Genomic DNA, 12,121 nt, shown 5'->3' with positions numbered 1-12,121 from the left:
TATGTAGGATAATTCATGTGTGAAAATGTTAAAAAGCCAACAACTTGTGAAATTCTGAAATTATTTTATTTTCACCTATTAAAATTACAGCTCACATGTGAAAAAAGTGGAATTAACATGTGAAGAAGCAAATACGTGATTTCATGTGCCAAGTTTTGTTTCCACATCAGTAAATTAACTCTGGTGAAAATGTCCAGTTCGCTTTGGGAAATTATTTTCTTTTCACATGTTCACATGTAGTTCACATGTGACAAAGCAGATTGACAATGTGGAATCCACATGTGGAAAATGTGATTTCTACACGTTTGTGTAAGGGTTTTTGTCAAAAAGGAGATGCAAATAATCACTTTTGTATTTATATTCGTTCTCCACAGCATCCCAACTAATTTAGATTTAAAAAGCCTAGACCCTCCCCTGCCTCCCCCTTTCAGGAAAGGTTTGAGACTTTGCTCATTCTGACTCTACGTATGCAGGTACACGCATCATCCCCACCTGTATTATGTGGTCTTCACTGGTGATCTCCACAGCTTCTTGACAGAGCTCCAGCGCAGTGAAGACAGAGTTACAAGCCCTGCGGATTAATGAAGCCACAGCACCAGGATTAGTGACACCCTCCTCCTCATGTGTCTGTGCATGTATGTATATGACTGCATGGTGTTTTGTCTCTGCTGTACCTGAGTTTGAACTGGCAGCGCACCTCTCCGTGCTCGATCTGTATGAGCTCATTGTAGCAGGCTGACACGCTGCTGTTCTCCACAAACCTCTGGAGGCCAAACAAGGTTAAGTGGTGTTTAAAGGAGAAGGAGAGAGAGACGGGTGGAAAATTGAATGAGTCAGGATTTACTCAGTAGCGACTTGTTTTCCAACCTCCTACGTCATTTTCACACCATCAGACACCGCTGAGAATGAGTGCTCTTTCTAAACTGCTGCTATTTTAGTGTCTCGAGTCTCTTAGAAAGGCCAATAAAGACAAAAAACATCTATCAGAAACGAGGAAACACACTCAGTCTGTTAGAAATACACAGTTAGAAGCTGAGGAATGTAGTTGGACGTACTCTGCTGAATCCAGCACAGAGGAGAGGAAGAACAGATGGCTCCTCCTGGTCAGCCGGCCTGCGAAGACAAACACAAACATCCCTTTTTCACTCCAATTTGAAAACAATGTAGCTTGAAGGCTTGTAAACATATTTTCTGCCAGCAAAGTTACAACAAATATATATGTATTTGTGGTGATGTCATGTATTTCCACGGCCCAATAAGGATTCAGAAACATTTAAATCAGAAACAGTCATACTCCTAAATCATGTTACAGGTTAATAGATGAGATTTGGAGCATTAATACGGCAGCAAATAAACTATTTGCCATGTAAAAATATTATAGTTATCTCTGTGCATTCATGTTAATGCATTTGAGTCTCTCTCTGTCCTCCCTGCACCTCTTTTCCACATGGCGGCCTGTTAAGGACCTCTCGTAGCTGTTTGTGAACACATTTGAGGAGAAAGTAGGCTGTGTAGTAACAGAGTATTGACTCATATTTGATCAGCAGTGCCTAATTTAACAGTTTGATCCGAGATACATGAGCCTCTGTTTCAAAGCTCAACACAGTGTGGAGGCCGACTCATCAAAAACTCTGTTTTCAAACTAAAAAATAAACTAAAATATGATTCTGAAAACAAATCTGAGCCAGAAAAATGCTGTGCAGTAACAGAATCTCCGCTGATATCTGATCAGCACTGTTTAGTTTGACCTATGTTTCTTGAGCAGTGTGTGCTAAGATGTTGTTTTCTTTTTCCCCCTTTAAACTTTATTGAGCAAGCATTTGTTTTGGACTGAGATGCTAATGCTCCAGTGTGATGACTTATGTCCAGTGAATGTGAAATTTGTAGAGGAAAGGTTGAGTTTCATTCATGTTTAATTTAATATCCATCAGGGGAAAACAGCAGGGTGGACAGCCTGACATGATTCTTGCTGAACTAATGGAATCAGTGCTTTGCAAAACCAACATTACAGTGAATTTATCAGTGTTCCAGGTGAAAACGGTTATTTGAGGCTTTTTGACTGAGTAATTGTTTTGTTTTTAACTTTTATTGCTGACGTTGTTTTAGATTTGAAGGTTTTCAGGGAACACACGCATAACAGAGGATATGAAGATCTACAAAAGCTAAGATCAAACTTACCTTTGTGGCACAACCGCGAGAATGACTGTGTTTTCAGACGGCTTTGTGGCGCGGATCAACCTGCGAATAAAACAAATTGAACGGATTAAAAGTCAGCAGGAGTTCATTCCATTCACACTTTGAGCTCATGAGCGGTTGCTTGGACTCAGGTACATACAGGACAAACATGTGGGCAGGTTTGAGGGTGATGTCATTACCACAGGAGAAGAGCAGAACATTTCACAGAAACACCAAACACATCTGCTTCAAGCCACACTGCTGGCAGGACCGACGGGGAAAAGAAGACAGCAATGGAGGATGAAATCAACAGGAGGAACAGAGGGAACAGATGATGGCACTGATCCTCAGGGGGGATACGGACGGGAACGAGGGAACAGGAAAGAAAAAACTGTGTCGAGGAGATGAGTGAAGGAGCAGCTGCCAGACTGTGGTGATCAGCAGACAGCGGAGACGAATGATCTGTTCCTGTGATCGGGGAAATAATGAAGCACTTATAATAAATCACTCCGCAAAATATATGGTGGTGGCTTTTAGAAACCAAGAACTTTGGATGGCCTGGTGCTGTTTCTAACAATAACTGCATTCAGCCACAGTCTGAAGAGAATCAGGACAGAAAGTCCAAGTAGTCTTGACAAAAAGGCCCCAGCTTCAACAGAAATAAAAGGTCTTTAAAGAAGTGATGCCTGGAAGCTATTCACACAGGCATTCAGACGACCATGGGACACACACACACTGAACTCTTTCAGCCTCGGGATTCCCCGTTCAAATGCTGTAAACACAAGTCCTTTGTTCACTGATGTGAGAGAGCAGAGAAAGAACATACTAGTTATTTGCAATAATGGAAGATTGTTTGTAATTCAAATGTGATTGCAAAATATTCATTTTTGTTGGTCAGTTCAACTTCAGCATTTGAAGGAATCTGACACGTTTGAGAAATTGTTGAGTGACCCGACGGATGTCCCAGTCGCCACGATGACATGTCAGCATTTTACATTTCTGATAACCACTGTGTCTTACTTATCAGATCAACATTTCTGTGTGTCATATCACGTCAGATAATACGAGCTGGCACAGACGGTGCTGGCATGACAGCGGCCTTCCAGTGTTTGCAGAACTGCTCATGAAACGACTGGATGTTTTTAACGTCACGCTGGGACATTTTCCAGCTGGGTGTTTTAATGGGACAGCAGGAATACGGGTTACTTTTAATGACATGTTTGGACAATTGTGGTGACAGAAAAAGATATTTTGAGATCTTCTGATAATTTGTCTGTGAAAACTTGGTATTTTTGATGAGACAGGACATTGTTTCAGCAGTGTTTGAGGCAAGAAAGTGGATATTTGTTGATATATGTTGGGAAAAATTTGCAGCTGTGAACCGTACATTTTGAATGAAGTGTTGTGACATTTTCCAGCTGTGTTTCTGGCAACAGAGCTGAATATTTTTGATGAGATGTCAGGACTGTTTGCAGTAGAGAAACAGGTATTTTTAATGAAACGATGGGGTATTTTCTAGCTGTTTCTGTGGCGATACATCCGGGTAGGGTGAGTGTGTTTTCCTCACTCTAAGTGGTTTTTGCACCTAACTGTAGCAGAAAATAAACACAGTGTTGTTACAACATACAATCGAACATAAAGAGAAGTTTCAACATATTCGTGTTTTGCAGAAACGTACACAGTCAACATGTGCGATTGAGTTGCAGCACGAGGAGGAACAGTTTTCTGCAAAACATAGCTCTAAAAATACAAACCTAAAAAATCTTGAAATGCCAGAATGTACCAAGAGACTAAATTAGCACAGACCAGTATTTCCAGTATAAACTCAATAAAAACCTGGCAACAATGAGTAGTGAATGAGATTATTCTACAAGTTAAAGAGGTTTGTGAAAAGTGTCCAGGGGTTTTGTTGGACAATGGACAAGAGGGAAAAATACAACTCATTTTCCTGCTCCTGCATGTGCACTACAGAACTCCTGGTCCCCCTGGGCCAGTATCCAGCTGTCATGTCAACAAACATACTCAAAATGTGTAGTTCAGGCTCGCTCGAGTGCGTCTCTGTTTCAACAGCCTCTTATGAATTATAACATCCAGTATCAACTGCTGCTTCTCTTTAGAGCAAAACACTGAATTGAGAAATCTTGAAGAACACGCGCTAACAGACTACAGTAACTCGGTGTTCAGCGTCAGGCTGGAGACGCCTGCGGTGCCTTCAGTGAACACCAGATGGCACCAACAAGCCCTCCAGTACAGTGCCTCAAAGCTGAAGTGATTTAGACAGACTCAACTCTGGAAGTTGTTGTAAACTACTGATTTAGGATTAATATCATAGAATGGACGCTTTCTGTTTGAAGAGAAGGTTCATGTGGTCTCTGTTACTGAAATTATTTCACCCTCTTGGCAGACAGAAACCTATCTAACATGTCAGACATACAGAAAAGAAGCAGGACGAGGAATCACAGTGCAGTTTGACATTTAAAGACTTGGGACACATTTTGGGAAATAAACTTATTCATTTTCCTGAGAATCAATCAAGAAAAACAATCAATACCTAAACAGAAGATAAGCACAGCCTTGTCACGACATAAAAGTTGAATTCAAAGAAGTTTCAACATATCTGTGATTTGCAGAAACGGTTTGTCAGTAATTATTTTGGCATTGGTTGAAATGGTTAGCTTAGCATGAAGACTTAGCAAGGGGGACAGGTCTTAAAATACTCCTTCCACCACTGCTGAAGCTCACAAACTAACATCTTTTTTCCCTAATTTATAGAGTGAACATGAGAAGTTGTACGTTACGGTATGTCTGTTAATTATTAAGTTTTAGAGGTGCTTGAGGCAGAGTTTCCCCACTTCAAGTCTCTGTGCTAAGCTAAGAGTCTGCTGGCTGTAGGCTTTAATTTACCTTGAAGACAAATGTGGTATCGATCTCCTAAGTTACTCTAAGAAAGAAAGCCAATAAACGTATTTCCCAAAATGTCCAACTTTCCCTCAAAGCAAGCATTAATACTGTGCGTCAGTTGTTTAAAGATTAAATAAGAAAACCACCACAGAAGCAGTGACAGCAGACACACAGGTGAGGCTCACCTGCACACAGCTTCAGGCTCAAAGTAGCGCGAGTGACGTCCATCAATGACTATAATCTCATGGTGCTTGTCCAGGAAACACTCGACGGCGGACTCGGGCGTCCGTGCGATGTTACACCTGAAGCCGGCGCGCTCGCAGGCCCACCAGAAGGCATCGCTCTGGCTGTCCTCCTTGGCGAACACCAGCAGGACCTGCAGAGACGGGGAGGAATGGACGCCTGGGTGAGACAGTGCTGCTGCGACGGTGATAATTACAGAGTATCTATGTTAGTAGGCCTACACTACATTTACTACTCAGACAGGACATTCTCCAGAGCAGCTGCAGACATCCAAGAACCTCATGTCAGCTGTGTTCACCTCAGACACCACAGTTACTCACATTTATGGCCCTGAATATTACAGTACACAGGTGTAAACTCTTTAGCCATCATTTAGTGAACACAATTTTGTGATTACAATGAGCTCATTGCCATCACCCTCTGATGTGATGTCCTCTCTCGGAGATATTTAATATATGAACACCCAACCTTCCTTTTAAGGGCTGGTGATTTTATTTTATCATTTTAATGAAACTGGATATAAAGTTTTAAAAGATTTGTTACACTGTTCAGCTGCCAGATGGCTTTAAACAGAGTGAGTTATACTACGGGGGGAACAGTTTGTTAAGGATAACACCAGGACTTTACATGGTACTAGCTGTCTGTGCACGTTTCCCATAGTGCTACTAGCAACACTTTCATTTTGTATAATGTATCTATTAGGAGCTGGGATGTACACAAAATGTATATTAATGGTTAAGAATACAAAAAACAAAATGTGATATTGATGTGTAGGGCCTGTCATTACAGAAGCACATTGCTGCCATATCCGGGTGAGAAAAACAGATTAGTGTTAAAATGTCATTAACGTTAAACGTTTGGTTGTTATGGTTTTGTAAGCTATAACAAGATATATTCATGTTATAACAAGATATCACGGATCTGTGGTGAGCATTTATACCTGCCTTGCTGGCAGTTGTGAGGTTAGCCAGCCGTACTTTCCCCGTCTAACACACCGACTCCTTCGACCGCTTCTGGGCTAGCCCTCAACAAACACACCGAGGTGGAGCGGCTTGGTGTCGGCGAGCTGGCCTTTGCGGCCCGGGCAGCTCGCCCTTCGGACATCCAGCATGTCGCCACGCCAAGAGAAGCTCCGGGGGGAAGTAACGGGAGGGACTATAACGGTAGATGGATGTGGTGTGTTTACAGGGGAAGCTAACGGCTCCAATCAGCCGTTGAAGATGGCGCCCCGTTCATTCCTATGACGCGTACAAGCTGAAAGAAGCTAGGCTAATCTGTCAGTTGGTATTTCGCGCTGTGTGGCCCGAGCGTGCGCACTGGAGACTTCCGCCGTCCGAGCCGGCTAACTTCCGGTGGAGAGCCCACTAACTTAGATAAAATAATTTAATCGTGCGGCTCTTCTAGACTTTCCAGATGTAATCAGACTGAATGTCTCAAATGATGATATCCAAACGAGTCATGTCGCGGGGTTTGTGATGCTAAAATACATTCATCCACCATTTTACAGCCGCTTCTTTCACCATGTTAGCTTATGTGGAAATGTCTTTTTGGACCGCAGTGACGTACCACGTGACGATGTAATTTTGTTTTAAAAATATTTTATTGTCTCTACGTTAATGTTTTATGTGTTAAAATGTGTCTGTTCACTCCGGAAACTGTGTAACTGTGTAATTTTTTTTATTTTTTATTTATTTATTTAAACAGATCATTACATGAAAAATGACATACTCTCATAAAAGTAACATTATATGATGTTTTAAAGTAAATTCACACCTCCTTTCACAGACCAAAATGACAATTATCTGTGGTGTATATCACATTGCAAAGGTAGATATACAAAATAAAAATAAAAAAAATAAAAAAGAACAAGGGAGAAAGGTAGTAAATTATAAAGCAAATGAAGTAGAACATATAAACTAGAAATGTTTACTAATTAACTGTAACTGTGTAATTCATTGTTGCCTTGAAATTTGTAAAAATAAAAAAAATAAAAATCTTTGAAGTTGTAGTTACACAGTTTGGCCACTACAACAGCCTGGCGCTGTTCCTGATGGATTTATTGTAACAACAAACTTTCTTGTCATGATCCGAAATGTTTAATTTGTTAATGTGATATGATATTACATCGTAACGTGTTAAAAAATACACTGTTAGATTGTGAAACATTTCATTTTAGAATATTGTTATAAGAAGGAAAGTTTTCATGTCATGATACATTTGTTTTTTCACTATAACATGAAGAACATCCTAACTTGAAACATTTTACTTGCATCTAGGTTATAACTCTATTGTTATATTTAAGTATATTTTCTATGGTTTCTGAAAAAAACAAAATGCCACAATCAATAAAAAATCAGCTGAAGCCTTGCCAGAAAATGTTTTTGTTTGTGTTTAAGTCTCTTCTGATTTCACCATGTAGAGACTGACTGTGTAATAATTGTGATTAATTCAAAGGACACTGCCTTCACCTTCTTCTGAGGATATTTCTGAAATGGGGCACATATGTTTTTATTGTCATTTTGAGGATGTTGTTGTGACAGACACATTTTCCTACTGGTGAGTCAGCTGGGTTGAGGAGGGAGACAGAAGTATGTTCATTTGAGTCAAAGCACTTTTTCATATAATGTATTCCATTTGATCTGTTTGAAAGGTTATTAATAGGTAATACAAAATACTCCTCCAGCATTAAACTGAGCAGCATCACTCATGAAAGCTGTTTCACACCAACAGACGTGAAGCCTGCAGAGTGCAGAATCCTGTTTTTGATCCCACACTGAGTTTTGACCACGAACACACCAGCCACCTTTGGTACAGTGATGAGGAAATACAGCAAGCATACAGTAGACACACACACACACACACACACACACACACACACACACACACAGGCAGCTGGTCTGCAGCCAGAGGCAACAGTACTCAGCTCGGCCTCGCAGCAGCATCACCTCCTGACTCCCTCTAAGGACAACAAAGGATAGAGTGACACATGGAGGTGCAGCAGAGAGAGCGAGGGAGACAAAGGACTCTCCACACTTCATGTATAGTTTTGGTTTAGTTCCGATCACACCTGGAGTTTGGAGCTTATAGATTTTGATGGTGTGATCAGAGTCAGAGGAAACATCCTGCTTTCATGATTATTGTACATTCATTTATTTAACAACGCTCATTTTTAATGAGATGGTTTGTTGTGTTTCGTTCCTGCAACATTTCTTTGCTGGTTTTGTTTTTAATGTTTGCCAACTAATAAAGTACAAAATAAAGTAGATTCCAGGTGTTGGATTTGTAGCTGTAACCCTTTTTTCCCCAGAAGGCTTTGAAGACGGGATATCTGTCTTTTGGAACAACACCCTGATCATTCTTTGTGTATCCAAAATGCTCCAGTGGGACAACTTCAGTATGTAATTTCTGCCACTAGGGGTCTCTCTATCAAAACAAAACATAATCTAGACTCTCTGGAGGAATAAACACCTGGAGTCACACCAGATTCTGTTCTGATCCGGAACTGTTCACCGACAGGAGCAGAGCTCAGAGGTGAACTTTTTAACTTGTGGGATTAAAAAGGTGATTTCTCTTCCCTCCTGTTGATCAGCCTGACTGCAGCAGAGGTTCTGTTCTGTTCTGCTGACTGGAGCTGGAGGGGAAATGGACTTTACTTCATGAAGGTAATTTGTCAGAGAGGAGAGAGGAAAAATACATTTTATTTTTGGGGTGAATAAACACAAATGATCAAGCGATCCAACTCACTTTGCTGGTGGTGAACGCACCTTTTAACAACCACATCTACTGATGTGACTCAGGCACAAAGGTTCACAGATGAGGTAATGTTTTAGAGTTTTATTTACGTCATGCTCCTTCCTCAACTTTTGGATTTCTCTAGTTTGAACATTGTTGGAAACATCTGGGATAATGTGAGGACAAATCTCAACAACAGAGACTTTGTTTGAGCAGGTTCGTTTTTGTATATATCTGTTTAATTTTCTGTTGTTCATGGAAAAATAATTCACCATGTCAGTTTTTTGAGAGCGAGAACAGAAACTCTCGTTGCAGCTCAGCCTTCACGGTTACGAAACTGTGACATTTCAAACCGCCATTAATAGTTAAAAATCGATCTATGGCTCCATCTCTACTCGGGACAGACAGAAATCTGGAAAAGCACAGGTGAGAACGACAGAGGAAGATGTAAATAAAAGAAGGAGGGAGACGATGAGCTGGTATTGGTGAGTGCCTGTGAAAGGTCCACAGTCTTTGATCTGGCGCTGGCTTGTGTAACCATGGTGCTAACATGTGAAATTCCACACACACGGTACCCAGTCGAGCCTGAGACGACGCCGACCGCACACATCTCTGACCTGCCACCCAAATATGTCACCAGCGATGAGCCTGGTAGGAGGCGCCGCCGGTCTGATGAACACACACTCAAACAGATACGATGTTAATGTGACGGACTGCAGCCGTGAATTTAAAACGTGTCTGAGACGCACGCTTCTCTGAGCGTAACTCACCGTTAATGCTACACAATGTGCTAATGTGTGTTTACACAATAACCTGGTTACAGCCTCTTTAAAGTGAGTACATCATTTACATTCGTGCTGTGGATGAAAACAGCGTACAGTTAGCCTCCAGTTGGCACAGCCTGATCCTCGCCTGCAGCCCAGAGCTGACTCACAGTTTCAGGGTTCAGAGGTTAATCCTCCGTGTTTGCACAACCAGGCCAGATGCCATCTGACGGAGGGAGAATCCCAAACACAGAGAGGTGTCATCGGGCTAACTAGCTTTGAGCACTTTATCTGTGTGGGAGCGTAACCCAGTCTGAGCCCGTCAGACAGTTAACATGAGGGCCGCTGAGATCCTGCACTCAGGTCGTTATGTAACACTTTGTATAAAACAATCAAATATAAAGAATGAGATCGATGACTCTGTGACAGGAGGTGCTGCTGGTGTCAGCATTTGTTTGAACTGTACCTGATGAAATGATCACAGATGTCAGTTTTTGATTTGATGCAACTTTCTTTGTTTTTGCAGTAAATTTAAAATATTAGATGAATTAGACATAATTTGATTTCTTTACTGTGTTTACATGATGTGTGCTTTGCTAAGCATCCAGTAAATCATGTGAAGTAAAAATAAAAGTGACCTGACTCGAGGTCCACTGACAGAACAGCTGAAATGATGAGTTCAATTCTAGTCAACAAAGGATCTTTGTTTGTTTTGAGTTGTAGAGACAAAGTCGCAAAGTATCAGAATTTTAACAAATGACATCAGAAATCAGCAGCGGTTTGATAAACGATGAATCTTTTCAGTCATTTTGAAAGAAAAACTTCTTCCGCTGGCTTTTGGATGAGAAAGTAGTTTGAATATGAACGTTAAGACATCATGACGATTCATCAAGAAGATAATCACCAGATTAATCGATAACGCAGATCATCATTTCAACTCCCCACAAAATTAAGATTATTTGATAAAAGTCAAGAATAAACTTTTAACCACTTTTCTAGCTTCTTTTATACAACCTGCAATATTTTCCACAGCTTTCACAGATGATTGCTGTTATTTAGCGTCCGCTTCTCATCATCCAGCATTCACTGCACTTCCTTTAAAAACAGCCGTCTGTCGCTGTTAAAGCTCGGACTGATAGTGTCAGTCACACCATCACATGAACACACCTCGGTCCACAAAGTCTGCCCAGCACGACAGGTATCACAGGCTGTGTGCTTCATGCTAACGTTAGCTGCTAAAGGAGTGTGTCTGCATTATTTTTACCACAACAATATCAGGCTTAAAGGAGCAGTCTGTAGTTTTGTAGAAGAGAAGAGAATGATCTGCTAAACAAACTGAGCTTAAAGGACAACACAGTTTATACTGTTTTACTTGGTTTATATGTGGCGGACCCTGCCACCTTTGTAGATGTGATTAAACAGCTTGTTTAATCACTCAAAGTTTGTATTACTACCCAGCTGATATTGTAAATATTACACGTATTCAGGTCATGTTTTGTTTAATCAACTAATATTATTCAGTTTTTGTAAGAAAACTACAGATTTTCACATGAGAGCGGCTGAAACAACTGAATTTGTGACACAAACAATCATCAAAAGTTTTGCTGGTGACTTATTGTTTCAGATAATCGTATTTTCATATTCATGCAGACAGATCCACGTTGTGTATAAAGCATTTCTATTGTATTTCATGGTATTTATTTAAGTATATTTTTATTTACTCAGTTTAAAATTGAATTTCTCCTACAGGGGATCAATAAAGGAACATCTTGACCTAATTTATCTTAACTTATCTTCTAAGACTGGCTTGTAGTGAAGGTTTTACAAACTGTACTGCACTTTCATCCTCATATATACAGTAAGCATGTGTATATATGACGTACCAAAACATGCAGCATGTGTGTATCTGTACCTTCAGTTATGTAATGAGTGAAACATGAGCGATGAGATAAGCTGCAGGAGGACGGACCTGACGAGGCTGAGACTCTCCAGGACTGTGAGGCAGTAACAGTAAATGTCAAGGAAAAACTCACTATATATAACTCTCTCCTGCAGAGAATTTTATCTCCCTCTTTTCATCTCTCCGGTCCGGGTGGAAGGAGTGAAGCGGGAGAGGTCGCCGGTCCAGCAGCAGGCTGGAGGTCCGGCTTTAGCTGGGCTGCTTTAGGAGAGCAGTTAGAGGGTTTTATGGGGCATGAGATGAGAAGGCTTTTTTAATAAAGCCCCCTGGTCCCTCCACCTGCCTGCACGCTGCCACAGATCCCTGCTGCGATGTTATTTGGTATTGTGAGTGAGGAGGAGGAGGA

The 12,121-nt window shown here is 40.9% G+C and overlaps 1 protein-coding gene across 3 annotated transcripts in view; it reads right to left on the bottom strand.

The window, feature by feature from the left end:
* Window positions 1-12,121, bottom strand: part of pde8b (phosphodiesterase 8B) — a 49,397-nt gene that overhangs the window by 16,312 nt on the left and 20,964 nt on the right. For all 3 annotated transcript variants that reach the window (XM_030436739.1, XM_030436738.1, XM_030436740.1), the window contains exons 3-7: window positions 5,262-5,452; window positions 2,179-2,238; window positions 1,056-1,113; window positions 675-763; window positions 493-571 (exon numbers count right to left, since the gene is read on the bottom strand). In XM_030436739.1, the coding sequence (XP_030292599.1) occupies window positions 493-571; window positions 675-763; window positions 1,056-1,113; window positions 2,179-2,238; window positions 5,262-5,452 (477 nt within the window). The remainder of the gene's footprint in view (window positions 1-492; window positions 572-674; window positions 764-1,055; window positions 1,114-2,178; window positions 2,239-5,261; window positions 5,453-12,121) is intronic.

Source organism: Sparus aurata, chromosome 12 (assembly GCF_900880675.1).
Source record: "Sparus aurata chromosome 12, fSpaAur1.1, whole genome shotgun sequence".
Lineage (NCBI taxonomy): Eukaryota > Metazoa > Chordata > Actinopteri > Spariformes > Sparidae > Sparus > Sparus aurata.
The sequence above is the reverse complement of the archived record's forward strand: the minus strand, read 5'-3'. Positions and strand labels throughout refer to the sequence as shown.